We start from the raw sequence: 15966 nt of genomic DNA, 5'->3' as shown, positions 1-15966 counted from the left end.
ACTCAAATTGTGGTTTGAACCTTCCAACAGCGCTTCGAACCTTTGATTCGGACTCATTTGGGCTCGGATTGGGTTGATCTTGGTGTCGTTGGGTTCGTATTTCCGAGACGCTCAGTTTGACTGTAAGCTCGCTGAAATCGGAGTTCATATGCTCCCGAAATTAATTTTTGAAGTTTCCAACTAATTTTTGCCTCGAGATTCGTGCTGATCAAGATGATTTTGCGATTTCATATCAAGAATAATAAAGCACTTTCTCACATCTAAAAAGAAAACAGTAAAACTCTCTAAATTGATAAATCTGATAATCGATAAATACTACAATAATGAACTAAAATCAAAATACAATCTTTTTAATCTAATGTTGAGTTTCGTTAATTCGCTCAAAAGTTCAAAAAAAAAAAAAAAAAAAAAAATCTCTCTCAAACAAATTCTTGATGTGGCGAACGATCCATCGCAGCAGAAGGTGGCGACGGCTGTAGTAGCTAAGAGAGTGGCTGTGGCAGCAGCAGAGTAAAGCCACTTCTTCCATGGTTTTCCACGCTTTCTTGCTTGTTCCTCCATGGATTGAAGGCGTTCTTTCAAATCCTCCAACTTTCTGTTCTTCGCATCATTCTCTGTAACTAGAGAAAGCAGCCTCATTTCCGCGGCATTGAGCTCGGCTACCGCCGACTCAATCTTCGTACTTAGATTCCTCTCCCTCTCTGTAGCTGCGGTCATCTCCGCCGTCGTGCCTTCGGCGGCTTCGCCCAGGCTAGAGGAGAGGACGAGCGCCAATACATCGCGTTCGAGGCCATCGCAGATGTCACGGTCGGCGGCCATTAAAGCGAGATGGAATTGGAGTTGCTCCATCTTTTTCCGGGACTCCGCAGATTCCTTCGCCAGGCTTGCAGTCACTATTTTGAGATTCTCGATCAGCCGGCCGTTACGTCCTGCAGCCGCAGCGGCAGCTGCGGCAGCGATTCTACTCTTCTTGCCCATTTGGAACGGGAGCGGATTGAAATGCTTCTTTTTTCTTAAACTGCGATTAGGGTTAAGAGCCCGGCGAGGATGCGGTTTATTTATAGATCGATTTGGGAACTGCTGAACTAGTATTCAGTGCTGTAACGGTGGCGGAAGAAAAGGGCGGTGCGACCGATTATTTGGGACCCGAACTCCGGCTTACTCTCCGCCATCTTCGATCTCCCCAATTTTTTCGGCTGCCACAACAGATCGAGATGAGTCACACTGACTTCGTCAGCTACTCCTGCTATCCGGTGCGGCCGATTATTTGGGACCTAATGGGTTTACGCTTTTGCAGGAAAATAAAGAATTTCTTTTGGCAAAAGTTAGACATCTGGCTTCATCTCCGCCATCTTCGACCTCGCCAACTTTTCCGGTCGACTCAACAGATCGAGATAAGCCATATTAACTTTGTCAGCTCCTCCTCCTTTCCCTCTTTCTTTAGGGCAAATTATTACGTCCGGTGTCCGGATTCATGGAGACATCAATCCAGACGCGTCATGTCATCCAAATTCATCGGGCCCCAATGTATTTAGGTGAAGTGGCGCGTCTGGATTGGATGTCCGGACGTCTGGTGACCGGATGTAATAATTCGCCCTTCTTTAAGGGGTGTTTGGTATAAAATTTGATTCAATTTTATAGGATTTAGTAAATCCTAGGCTCATAAATCCTGAAAAATATTTGATATGATAATTTTTAAATTTTGTTAAATCCAAAAAAGTTATTTGACAACATATTACATGATTTAAAACAGCTAGATATTTAATATTGAAGTAATATGAAGGCGCCTCAATACAAATATTATAAATTAGAGATAATTCTATGTCAAATAATAAATCAAACATAACATCATTCAACAGATACAACTAAAATCATAATTTTCATTCAATGCACCCATATTTATTCTATTGATGACAGTCATATAATATTAATATTTTGGATGTTAGATATGTAAATAACATGAAATAAAGTGGTATGTATGCAAATCACTTTAACAAAAATTTTTTCTCCTCATTGAAATGTATGTTTATTCCTACAACGAATCTTACTCTACATTTTTTTTTGGTAGGATTTGGCTCTTTCTAAGGGCATCTACAAGCGAAAACCCCATTTTTCATTCTAAAATTCCGTAAAACTTCAAAATGCGATAGTTCGTCTACAATGGAACTCCATTTTTCTTTTTTTTCAAACACTTCTTTGCGAAGGTAACCTTCTCTCTCCTATTTCGCGCTTTTCGTGCGAAGCTAAACAAAGTGTGAAGGTAATTTTTTTTTTTTGGGCGTAGGTGAAAAGCCCGACACCAATATTGGTATCGAACTGTTCTCCTACCAATTTTTGGCGTGAGATTTGAAGTTCGAATGCAGCGATTCAAGGACGGCATATAATAATATGCAGTTCGGTTGGAGATGATCTAAATAACAAAAATGGAATTTAAACGTTTCTTCAAGCATACATGAATACATGATCAAGCCCTGTGATCACCATCCTGTAGTAATAGCAGTTATTGGAGCTCAAATTAGAATCTAGTGATCATTGAAAAATTTAGAGTTCAGTGATTATTTTTCTTAGAAAGTTTGAATAAAAAGTTTGAATAAAAAGTTTGATTATCATGAGTAACATAAATTTGAATTCAAAATATAACATAATCTTTTTTCTTCTGTAGGAAAGAAACTTCTTACAAATTTGTTATTCTACAAAAATAACTTGAACACAAGTAGCTTGAAATCATAAGATATATTGTTCCTATATTGAATACTTGTTGAAATCACTTTTTACATGTTAATGTCCATCATTAAGGTTATTAAACATCAATTCTTCAGTCATTTTTCATCCTGCTATGTAGTTCCTCCCTCAACCATTCTAATATACCTGCTATTAATGCAAACAGAAGAGAATTTGACTGTATAATCCATGATAGAAGGATATAAACTTCTTATAATCAGTAGGAAGCTTGCACCTTCCATCACCTCTACACTTCAACCAATCAACCCTTACTTGTTAGGCTGAAAAGATCTATCCATGCAGAGGAGACCTTCAAAATATCCAGAAGTACTTGAACTTCTTTTCAGAGATATATAAGATAATATTGCAAATATTTGAGTTAAATCTCATAGAATATTTATTATAAGATACAGTAAAAATAAAAAATAAAAATAAAACTATGTAGTTGTGGTATGCAAATCTTACTGATGCAACATGCAAACAAACAGGCTATAAAAATAGACGTGGGCTTCGTTTGTGACAGTTTTTTTTAATGCATCTTAAAACAACTTTTTAGTTCAAAATTTTAAAATTTTTATTAAAAAATTATTTTAAGAAGCAGTAAGGAAGCTATCCCAAACGAAGCCATAATTAATATGCAAGACTTCCCGCTAATTGAACAACCTACTCATTTAACGTCTTAGCTTTATATAAAGATTCAATACACAATTATATAAAATAGAGGGTGTAGCTTTCATAAGAGACACCATACTTTTTACGTGGAATTCCCTGAAAAGGGGCAAAAATCACAGGGACTGACCCAGTTTGAATGAATTCACTAGTGTTTGCAGTCATGAAGGAAATTGGATGTAGCAAATATACATCATATAGAGTGCATTACATGAAGGAAATTGGAAGAATCAGTATCAACATGTCGGTTAGTTGGCAGAACCATAGTCGGAGGGCGATGGAAGTCGGAAAGACCATAGTCAGCGGGTGAAAGTAGTCATAAAGACCGTAGTTTAGCAATGGAGGCCGTAAGGACCGTAGTATAGCGACAAAGGTCGGAAAGGCCATAGTTGGCGGGCGATAGTGGTTAGAAAGATCATTCTCTAAAGACGGAGGTCAGAAAGATCGTAGTCGGTGGGCAACAGTGGTCAGAAAGACAATTGTTTGGAGACAGAGATCAGAAGGATAGTAGTCCGTGGACGATGGTGGTCGGAAAAACCGTTGTCTTGTGACGGAGGTCGGAAGGATCGTAGTCGGCGGATGTCAGTGGTCAGAAAGACCATTGTCCGACGACGGAGGTCGAAAAAATCATTATCGGCATTCGAAGGAGGTTGAAAGGATCGTAGTTAGTGGGCAATGGAGGTTAGAAGGGTCGTAGACTGGCAATGGAGGTTAGAAGGATCGTAGTCGTTGGATAATAGTGGTCATAAAAGACCATTGGATCATTGTTTGGCAACGGAGGTCTAAAGAACTGTAGTCTTAATGATATCAAAATTTGATGATCATGAGCTTGTTGGATTCATCTCGTTGAGCTGCTCGATTCGACTATAAGCATGTTGCGTTTGGAAACATTTTGGTCATCCAATTTATGGTTTAAACCTTTCAAAGGCATTTCAAGTCTTCGATTTTTACCCATTTGAGGTCGAATTGAGTTGAATTTGGTGTCGTCGTGTTCGTATTTTCAAGATGTTCAGTTCGATTATAAGTTTGCTGAAATTAGTTTTTGGATGATCCTAGATTTAATTTTGGAAGTTTCCAACTTGATTTTGCATCGAAATTTGCACTCGATCAAAATAAATTTTTAATTATATATCAAGGTCTCACTTCAAATGTTGTATAAATTAAAGAGTTAAAAAATATAAAAAATAGCTGGTTTTGCTCTGTAAATCATGCTTTCATGTTCTTTATTGGGTCTCAACAACCGCTTATATTTTGATAATATAATTTTATAATCTAAGTTGAGAACAACTATCTAAATATTCAATCCAAAGAACAGTATGTAATGTTTGATTCTCTATATCATGCTTATAAACACTTTAATTTTGAATATAAAAAAAAGATATAGTTTTATTCAAATGTTTTGTTTGACTTAAGAGTTCTTCATATCTTTTGTTTTTCTCTCCAATTTAAGTTTAGGCCGAAGCTTCCCTTTTTTTATGGAGAATGTAAATATTTTTATAATTTTTATGGAGCAACCTTTGACAAATGTGGCCAAAATAACAATAATATTTCATCATATAGCTCATGTTTATTTCCTTGATCATCGATCATTCCTTTGGCGTTTAAGTGCCTTAATGTATTGAAGTTGGGTGATATGAATGTGGATTCTTTTTGTTGAGACATTAGTTTTAATTAGGGGTGCAAACAAGTAGAGTCGAGCTTGAGTCAGAGGGTTTTCAAGTCTAGCCTAATCGGCAAATATCGAGCTCGAGCTCGAGCTCTTCCCACTATAAATGAGCTCGAGCCGGCTTGCGAGTCTCGGCGGGATTTTTAAATATTATTAATTATTTTAAATATTTAAATATTTAAACTTTTATTAAATATTTTAAAGATTTGTCCCACTATAAATGAGCTCGAGCCGGCTTGCGAGTCTCGGCGGGATTTTTAAATATTATTAATTATTTTAAATATTTAAATTTTTATTAAACATTTTAAACATTTATTATTAATTTTAAACATTAAATATTAATTTATTTTTATGTTATTAAATATTTTAAACATTTATTATTATTATTATTTTTAAAATATTTAAATTTAATAGATAAAATAAAATTATTAATAATTATTGAAGCCGTTCGCAAGTCCAATATTTACTTTCAAAATTCAGAAACTTTAATGTTTTAAGTTAATATTGTTTAATAATTATTTTAAATACTATTATTTTTCAAACTATTTTAAAAATACACTTTTATTGCATTTAAACTTTCAAAAATCATAGCTAATTCTTTTTTAATCAGATTTCGACGCGCAACCCCTTGAATTTTTCAAAACAATATGTATTTTTATTTAAAATTATTTTCAGAAGATAATATTGCTATTTCTGGAAAATTTCTATCAATGTCTATTTATAGGATTATTTAGTCATTATTTAAATGATTATTATAATAAAAATTATTTTTAAATTAAAAACTATTTTTAATCTTTTTTGAAATCTCGATTGGATGGCCAATGGATCTCCCTTATACTTATATAGATATGAATTGACTTATTTTTAATTACATTATTTTTTCAAAATTTATATATGTGTATTTATATGTATTTTAAAACATTTTAAAATTACTTATATACTAAATCCTAATTTTGGGAGATTCGCTACTTCATGAAATTTTAGACATGGATTCTATATGAGAAGAGCAATCATGGGGGAGTGGATTAGTAGATGGTTGAGTCCCAATCATTCACTAATCCCTTCATTAGTCGTACTTATTTCCTTCTTTGTCGTAGATTGCAAGCATAGGTTGCACCATGAACACTTAGTTTAGGCGCTCCTAAATCTAAGGACATGGTGTGTTTACTACTTTTGTGTGTTTCCCATGCATTATTACCTTAAGGGTTAGTGAAAACTTTATTTTAAACATTTATAACGTAGTAGCACCTTAAGGACAAAAATTAAGGACCCATCTAACAAATTTAAAAAAAAATTTAGGGGCTAGGATAGATCACTGATGGACATGAAAACTTCCACATTTGAAATTAGAGACATATTGAACATCCTAGAATTTTATAGGAATTTTCAGGGTTTGTTAGACCCCTTAATTAACAAACCATAATTAACCTGTTTAATAGGGGCCCCAGACCTTCTAAAAATTACAATAAATCCATTTTAGGTGAAAAAATTACCTACCATACCTCAAATGTTTCATAATCTGATCCTCAACCTTAGATAAATTGGGTTCCTCAGTTTGACTATAGGTTGACCCTTAATTTAACCTTAGGTGAAAATTACCGTTTTGCCCCTAATAAATTATTAAAAATCCCAAATTTTCCCCAAACACTTGGTATCAGTTTCTCAGGTCATTCCTGACTTTTGGGAGTGATTCCAATCTTTTCGAAGCTGGTTTGGATCAAAACCATAAAATCAGTCCTTTATTGAATAATTTTGATAATTCCATAAATACCATGAACTTAGAAAATTCACAACTAATTGTAGAAAATTCTAAATTAGGAAAACTCACTTGCATTAGACTCCTATTAGGGTCTAACATTTATTAAAAATATTAGGATTCCAGAAACTAACCTAAATTAGAAAATCAACTTTTTGGTCAACTGGCCCGAAACTTAGTAAATTCATAACTTTGCCTAGAAAACTCCAATTGCAGTGTACTACCTGGCCAACTACTCATCTTAGGGTATAGTATTTTCTTAAAATATTTGGAGACCCAAACCTAGTCTATTTCTCATAGTGACCTTTTGGACCCCCTTAGCTAGTACCTAGGGGAACCTGAGACTTTCCAAACTTGGTTAATATAACTTGAACTTCAAATATCATCACCCTAAGCATTAAAAATTGATCAACAAATTAAATTACTTAAAATGGACTCTAATCCATTTAAATTTTTTATTTTAATTAAAACTCCATTTTCTATCCTTCCACAAACTACAAATTTAGATAATTTTCACTAACTACCCATCTTAGGGCATATTAACAACCCAGCTTGGGACATATCCAAGCCACACTAGTCATGCACACTCATAGAATTTTTTATTAGGGCACCACTTCTAGACTTAGGCTACGCCGGTGTTTATTTCCTTTCCTGTTGTGTGCCGGAGCTTTTTGTGATTTTCATTGCATGTTGTTCGAAACAAGCCACATCAGCCATGCACACACATAGAATTGTTTGCTAGGGCACCACTTCTAGACTTAGGCTAGGCCGGTGGTTTATTTTTTTAACGTGTGCCGGAGCTTTTCGTGGTTTTCATTGCATGCTGTTTGAAATTGCTGATGTATTTGCTTACTTTTTCTGCACTCTGTGGACTGATGTGATGAGCGCTAGATCTACCCCTAGGTTAGGAGCTATATATATATATATATATATATATTGTTGTTCCGTGTAGGTGGCCATGCTCAAGCTAATAAAAGGGGGGTACTGTTATGATTTATAATATTGTCTTATGTAGGTGCTTGCTCAGCCCCCCTAAATAAATGAGGACTAAATAAAAATAATTATAATTATTACAGGTGCTACAGGTGGACTCCTTAGCCATCATAATTAAGAGCATGGCTTGACACAGCTTCAATGGGTTGATCTTATTTTATATAACAACTTGGGATGATTATTATTAGAATACATTGTAGGGACTTTAGAATTTACTGCTTTTCATTTGATGTAAATTTGTATGTAATAATTGTTAAGAGTTGTGAAAATAATTGAGAGTTGGGATATTTTTATTCGACTCGGATTTCAAAAGAAGATGACATCCCTAAAGGGGAGAGTCTTCTTCCATTTGGAAGATAGAGTTGGATGGCTTTAAATATCCAAAGAGAAAAGGCAATGCTCCCTACAGGGGAAAATTATCTCTTCGTTTGGATATTCAAGCCATGACGAATCCAAGGAGTCCAAGGAGGAGAGATCCAAGGAGTCTAAGGAGGAGAGATCTAAAGAATCCGAAGAGAAGACATCCAGAAGACTGAAGATTGAAGACCCAATATCCCACTCAAAGTTGTTGGCGTCTATCATAGGCTTAGAAATCCGGGTTGTTGGCAGTGGTGCCCAGACACTTTATTTTCTGCATACCCTGGGTTGTAATAAGGGCAGTTTGCCTATGGACATTTAGTTGATTATTCTGGATTTATATTGATGTATTTTCCTGATGTGCGTAGTAGAAATTGTCTATTTTTATTAGGTTTCTTTCTTGCATGTTGCTTTTGTTTTCGCCTAGACTTCGTTAGGCTCTCTAAGGACTATAAAATATTTTCTACTCATAATTAATTTCTAAAAATTTAAGTAACATATAAATTTAACGAATTTAGGGAACTGTCGGAATCGTCCATGGTCGCATGCATATTATTACATTTCTTCTTCTCCTTCTTATAAGACATCTCCCTGCCTGCGGGTAGAGTTCGGATAATCTAGCCTATGATGATGAAGTGCTGGATTAGGGAGACTCAGTCTTTTCTAAAAATTTATTTTCTATAAGCCTATTTTTAAAATCTTATGCATACATGATTTGGAAGTCTCAACTAGCATGCATTGCATTAGAAATTAATTTAATTAAAATTTAATTGCATTAGTTAGGGGCATTCACCCTACATAAGTCCAGAACCAACTAGGAAACTCTCTAGATGTCGGTCCTTTTTCCAATAACTATACCACCCACCCATCTTTCATAATTGACTTGATACCATGGTTTTAAAGCGATAAGGTGGTTAGCTAGCTCCCAAATCTAGGCCGGGGCAAGTCCAGGTTTTGCACTGCATTAGCTAGGACACGGATCTTAGTATATGTGTAGAACACCAAGCCCAACCTAGATCTAGGATTCGAGGCTACTACATATGATCTCGTAGTATACCTTAAATAGTAGGTAGGTCCCTTCCTTTCAAGGGCTATAAATCCTACTTATCTGCGTCACTAGATGACGCCATCTCCATCATTCTCTCACACATGTGATTGATTGCATAACTTTCTTTCATCTAGTTTCTCTGTAGTACCCTAGAGCCTCCGAATGCTGGTATGAACCATGCATGTTGATTTAGCCCTTTGGACCTTTCTTCCATTTGAGTATGACTTCTTTTTCTACATCCTTGTGCCAATCCCATTTTAGGAAGGGATAATGTATGATCCTTAATAGAGAGTTTTCTCGGGCTCCGGCCTGGGATATAATTAACCACGGGGGCTTGCGCCCGTGGGAAACTCGGTCCCATATCTACTATACCCCACTCGAGCTGTCGTATCAGGCGGGGAAAACCCGTGATTAGGTCGTGTATATTACTACCCATCAGGGTGTGTTAGCGACAGCCTCTATCCTCAATGGTTAGTCGTATACACGATCCAATCTGCCCTTCCATCGACCTGTTCGTGTCGAGTGTGGAGGCCTACGATCATTTTGTCCTACGGGATAGTGCGGCCGTACCCTCTGCATTCGTATCCCACGAGCGGTGCTCTTTCAGAGGTCCACAGAAATAATTAATTATGTTAAATACAAGAAAATCTATATAATAATCAAAATCATTGAAGACTAAAATGAGACTTTAGTTACTTACAATAAATAAATAAAATCTCTGAACAAAATTAACAGATAAAAAAGCACCAAACAACGTTCTTTCTCTTCCATGTCTCTCTTCTTTGACAAGGCACAATGCTGAATCCATATGTTTCATAAAAAAGAATTATTTAAAAAAAATCGGATTATTACATATCTTTTATTAAACATGTCAGTTTGACTCTAAATTATTTAAGTTGAATTTAGGTCGAACTATTTATTAGCACAACTAATATTTAGATAATATTATAAATAATAATATTGAAATAAGTATTTATAAATTGAATGCTACACATTAAATTGATTATTCCATTTTTTGATGTGGCTTACAACTTTCTACAAAATATCACGTGCCTCGCTCCTGCGAAAGGCCAATCATTTAAGCCTAACCATAACGGTTACTCTCGTGGGCCAACCTATGCAGGATGGCACGTGCCACATGGCTTTACTCTCTAGAACAATTAGATTTATTCAGATAAGCCCACTTGTTTAATAATATTGTATAAGCCTTTATCATTATCGCACAATTTATTAAAATGTATGTTGAGAAGAAAAGCTTGTCAGGGTTATGATCATAATAGAAAGTTAAAGAGGGGCAAAATGGACTATAATGAAAAAGCCGGCAGCGACACGGCTTCAGTACAGAAATTTTATCTTTAATTTTTCCTATATTATTTCCCCCCAAAAAAGAATATCCTATATTTTAATATAAATAAAAGCAACCAGTCTTTCTTATTTTCTTCTCTCTCGCTTTCTCTCTCTTTCGCTCTTTTTCTACCAGCTCACCTCTCTGTTATTCATTGGCGCAAGAGAGGAGAGAGAGAGGAGCTAGGGCGGCGACAGGTAGAGCGAAAATCAATTCGGCAATCAGATCTCTATACTCCCCAGCTGCATTTTCTGATCCGATCTTATCTTGGAGGCCTTTCTTATCGGAGTGGTTTCCGTTTCAAGGTTTTGATTGTTTAGGCGATAGTAGTCTTGCGGAATCCAGAAGTTTTGTGAGAGGTAACTTGGATTGGTGCGTTGTTTTGTGTTTTGTTTCTGGATTGGAAGATTTTGGCTGTGAATTGGATTGAGGGATTAGTTTATGTTTTTTGTTTGATTGGTAATTAAGATCGTGACTTCTTTAACTTTTCCTTGAAAAATTTTTGTTATTAATTTCGTCACGGGGGACCTTTTATGTTATCACTGTTCCCTAACTTGAAGAAGTTTGAGCCATTGAAACTTTAAATTTACGTTATTGAATTGCTTTAAATGTAATTGAAGCATGCTGGATGGATTGCATTTATATTATATGCATTATTGATTTAGTTCAGATTTTTCCAAGTTATGATGTGAGTAGAGTGCTACGAGCTTAGCTATATTGACGGGTGATGCTTTGCCTTTTTTCCTGTTTGTTTCATATCTGGTTAGATGTCAGGATTATCCAAAAAAAAAGAAGAAGGAAAAGCCTTATCTACTTTTCATACAGTGTAGGTCTGGAGATCTTCAAACTTCCTGTGGAAGGATTTTTAATTTGATGCTGGTGACAATGGGACTTGTCTCAAGGAACTTCTATCCTGCATGCGAGAACCTGTGCGTTTTTTGTCCTTCATTGAGGACAAGTTCACGGCAGCCAGTGAAGCGGTACAAGAAGCTATTAGCTGATATTTTCCCTAAATCCAAGGTTAGGATGCAGCGTTTATTATTGTTATTCTGTTCGTAACTTGTAAACTTGATGTTCCTAAAATCTTGGTTCTGTTATGCTTGAGGTGTTAGGGATTGTGAATCGATGTGGGCCAAAGTTGGTTGGTCTCAATACACTAATGATCAAACCCCAAAAGCCTATGCCTATAGGTGAGGGCAAACCATTTGGCATTTCCACACTAATATATTTTCTAACTATCTGAAATGGGACTAAATCCAATACTCCCAAGTGTTTTAGCAAATTTTCTCTTATGTGAGAGTTCTCCACATTGACCGTCACTATCTCAAAATAATTTTTATCTACATCCCCAAGTATTTGGCACTAAGAGCATGTTCAAACCCGTTTGCAAAACCAAAAGTATAAGCTTATGGTGAAAATATACCACAGTATTTCTTCACCAGTATATTTTTCAAGTTCAAATTTGGTACTAAACTTAATACTCTTAGATGTTCTATCAAGATGTTATGCTTGTTTGTCATCTTTCTAGGGTTCTCACACCAGCTAATAACTTTGGATTTATTAATAGTGAATTATACTTTTCCAATGATCTGCTTAATGCTTGTTTTCTATTTTTCAAAATCACTCCCACCGCCATTCCATGCTTCTATTGTGCAATGCTACATATAACTTAAAACTTCAGATTTTTTGGTTGTGAATTTTACTTGACTCAAACCTTAGGTTAATCAGAAATTTGTTCAATTTAAATTTCTTCTTAACTATTTCTTGTTGGACAATATTCATGACAATGCGCATCTTCAATCACATCAGATTTCAGTTGATATCATATGCTTGATGCCTTTCTCTTAGAAATAAAGTGTCGAATAATTAAAAAAAGGAAGAAACAGGAGGATATTCTGTTCCTTGTGTTCAAAAGATCCTTAACAAATGCTCTCCATCTAGATGGGCTCATGCTACTTATTATACTCTGTAAACTATGCTGCATACAAATGTACACTTTCTTAAGTGAATTCATGTGTTTATCTAAATCCTATTTGATCATACAGCATTGTCTCTTTCTGGGGTTAGGCCAGTTTCATTACATAATGTAATTATGAGAAAAGCTCTGTGCTTTGCTTCCTACAGCTTAAATTTGAATATTATGTCTTAGCACAAACATTTTCTTATCATAGCAGAAAAATTGTACATGTGCTTTCTTCTCAGGATGAAGAACCCAATGATAGGAAGATTTGTAAATTGTGTGAATATGCTTCAAAAAATCCTCTGCGCATACCAAAGGTAATTCTGGTAAACTGTTTATTTGACTTCTATGGGCCAATCAATTTTAAACACCTCACTTCTGATAGCTTTTCAGGTTCCTTATCTCTTTATATGACTATTATGCTGGCTATTTGAGAAGAGCATTATTGAATATGACTTACGCTTTTTTATTTTTATGTAACCTAAATATTGAATTAATACAATTTCTTATGTTCAGCAACTATTGTACATAATTTATTATACATAACTGTGCTGAAACAAGTAAAATTTTGAACGTATAAGAAGGTTGGCAAATGATCTTTGATAGATTTTTGTCTCCTTGTAATAAAAAATTCTTAAAAAGTTGAAACAAAATGCATATGTAGTAGAGGAGTGTACACACTGAATTAGTTTGCATTATATTTAGGTTATACCTTACTATCGCCAATACTGATATTCTCAGTAATAGCAATAATAACAATTGAAATGGAGCAATGGTCCTTGGTACTAGGAATAACTTTTGGAAATGATTCATTTCTGCGTTGGTGTGGGGCTTGTTGATGAGGAAAGTTTGCTCGCATTTTCCTTAAAAACAATGTACCACCAGTAGTTGACACAGAATTGGTCGTTATCCTTGCTGCTATTTGTGGAAAATTCTAGAGCTCATTATAACATTTTTTTCTGTGCTTTTTATTGTTATAGATTTTGCTTCTGCTGCTATTGTTTATGTTTTTTTTTAGAAGGTTCTTCTATTTCTTGTCAATAATTAAGAGGCATGCAGAAGCAAAAAAACCCAACTAATTCATTACAATAGAATCCAAGAAACAGATGCTTTGTATCTTACATGCTTCCAAGTTTTGTTTTCATGCATTTTCATCTTAATCAACTGCTTCTTTTTTTCTACAAAAATCAGATAACAACTTATTTGGAGCAAAGATGCTACAAGGAGTTGAGGTCCGAGGAGTTTGTCTTTGTAAAGATAATCATGCGCATTTATCATAAATTATTATTTTCCTGTAAGGAGCAAATGTGAGTTCTTCTGTCTTATTAAATACATCTTGGCCACCTTTCTGACTTTTTCTTAGGTTGCTAGGTACTCAGCATACTTTTATCTGCAGCTATGTCTTTTAGTTGTTCAAAGTAGAGCTCCATATGTGATAACTGTTTTCCAAATGTATTCTGTTTTTGTTTGCAATCACTTAATGTTTTCAATCTCCTGTTTTCACATTTCATTCATTCTGAAAACATCGTTTAATAACAATTTATTGGAAAACAGAAAATTTAAATGAAATGTAGAAATGACATGCAAAATGGACAAAGGCTCAATCTATAGTAGTAATCTTCTAGGATCATGCAAATTTGTTTAAGAATGGTGAAAATCTAGATAAACGGCATGCAAATGAATTGCGGTAAATGAGTTGACCCCTCATGTAGCACTCAAAAGAGTGAAGAAGGCATGATTCATAAAGTCAATACCAAACAGTTGAGATATGTTTAATGCTAATGATCAAGAAGTTCTAAATGAAGTGCAAGAAATTTCTTTTTCTTACTAAAGCATCTTAAACTTTAAAAGCATCTTAAAGTTTCTTCATGATTAATCAAGAGATCAACAACAACAACAAGCTTTTATCCCACTACACGGGGTTAGCTACATGAATTCTTTTTTCTCCATTGTGTCCTGTTAAGAGTCAAATTCTCATTTAAATCTAATAAAGAAAGATCATTTCTAATGTTTTCTAACCAGGTATAAAAAATAATGAGGAAGAGGACTTTCAAGTGAGATGCATCTCATCAATGTTTTCATTTTTGTACAAGACTTGTTAGAAATGTGTTAAAAAGGTCTTTTTTGGTGCATGAAACTCTGAAAATGCAGGATTAGAGAGGGATTGTGTTAGATTGGCCTAGGAGGGGCCGGTTTGGCTAGTCCAGAAGGGACTGACCCATGTTATACTAGGCATAAGGGGTGGGGTCCACGGTTTAATGAAGAGAGAGAGAGAGAGAGAGAGAGAGAGAGAGAGAGAGAGAGAGAGAGGGCAGATGAGCGGGAGATTTGAATTTAAAGGGCTGTTTGGACCTTCTACATTGTATTATTTGCTTTTAATAGTTATTGTCATGTTAGGGTTAGGGTTATGTGTGCTTTTGCTAAAATTAGGAGTTCTCTAGGTTTGTGTTAGACCGGCCCACTACGCTTTCCTCTCAGATTTTTCTTGTGTTTTGGCTGTTTTTCTGCTGTGGACAGCAGTTTTCTCCTTGGATCTACTTGATCTTGGTGAGAAACACTTGGAAATCCAAGTGTTTCCTATCAGTTTGCTTGGGCTCTAGCTGCGTGCTAGAGATTGAGAGAGCCGGGTCTTCCTCTCGAATCGAAGATCCATTGTATCTTGCTTGTTTTCGTTCACCTTTCATTTATTATTAAGTTTTCCTATTGAATTGTCAAATAATTTCTTCAAATTTCTATTTGTTCTTGTTGAAATTCCAAATTTCAGCCACTACTTTTGTAATTTCTGCACTTGTTTCCATCAAAACTAATACACCGATTGAGGGGAGAGGGAGAGGTGGAATGGAGAAGGACATAGTTGAGTGGAGCTATGAGGTCAAAACCAATGAAGGGATGCATGAAGGGAATCACACAACCACTATGTCGGGGGAACCAATGGGGGAAGAAACCATTGGGGTATGATTGTGTGAGCAAGGAAGCTAAAGATGCCGGTCTTTGAAGGGGAGAATTCTCAGGTTGAGTGTATCAGGTGGAACATTACTTTGCCATCAATGGGCTGACTGAAGGGGAAAAACTCATGGCGGTGGGTCTATGTTTGGAAGGGAAAGCCCTAGTCTAATTCCAATGGAGGAGGCGAGGTATCATATCTACTTATGGAGAGAATTTAAGGAGTGCTTGTTGAAACATTTCTGAGCAATTCAGAAAGGAGACCTCCACGAGCAGTTCTATGCCCTAACATAGGAGGGGACAATTATGGAGTACCGGAAGAAATTTGAGCTGCTGTCAGGGAGACTAGGGGTAATCTCTAACGAAGGATTAGAGGGGAATTTCAATAAAGGGGCTTAGGGAGGATATAAAAGCAAAACTCAGGGTACTGAGGCCTATGGGGTTGATAGAGATGATGGAGCTGACTCAAAGGGTGGAGGAAAAATATAAGAGGGAGAAGACCATTAGA

The 15966-nt window shown here is 35.6% G+C and overlaps 1 protein-coding gene across 3 annotated transcripts in view; it reads left to right on the top strand.

Moving 5' to 3' along the window:
- The first annotated feature begins 10642 nt into the window (after nucleotides 1–10642).
- Nucleotides 10643–15966, top strand: part of LOC110106753 — a 51910-nt gene continuing 46586 nt past the window's right edge. For 2 of the 3 annotated variants that reach the window (XM_028699638.1, XM_020836737.2), the window contains exons 1-4: nucleotides 10643–10914; nucleotides 11381–11575; nucleotides 12758–12832; nucleotides 13707–13822. In XM_028699638.1, the coding sequence (XP_028555471.1) occupies nucleotides 11429–11575; nucleotides 12758–12832; nucleotides 13707–13822 (338 nt within the window). In that variant the 5' untranslated portion in view covers nucleotides 10643–10914; nucleotides 11381–11428. The remainder of the gene's footprint in view (nucleotides 10915–11380; nucleotides 11576–12757; nucleotides 12833–13706; nucleotides 13823–15966) is intronic. The other variant, XM_020836736.2, reaches the window with a different exon arrangement.

The sequence above is a fragment of the Dendrobium catenatum genome, unplaced genomic scaffold (assembly GCF_001605985.2).
Source record: "Dendrobium catenatum unplaced genomic scaffold, ASM160598v2 fragScaff_scaffold_1348, whole genome shotgun sequence".
In the NCBI taxonomy this organism is placed as follows: Eukaryota; Viridiplantae; Streptophyta; class Magnoliopsida; order Asparagales; family Orchidaceae; genus Dendrobium; species Dendrobium catenatum.
This window is presented reverse-complemented; position numbering and strand designations above follow the sequence as displayed.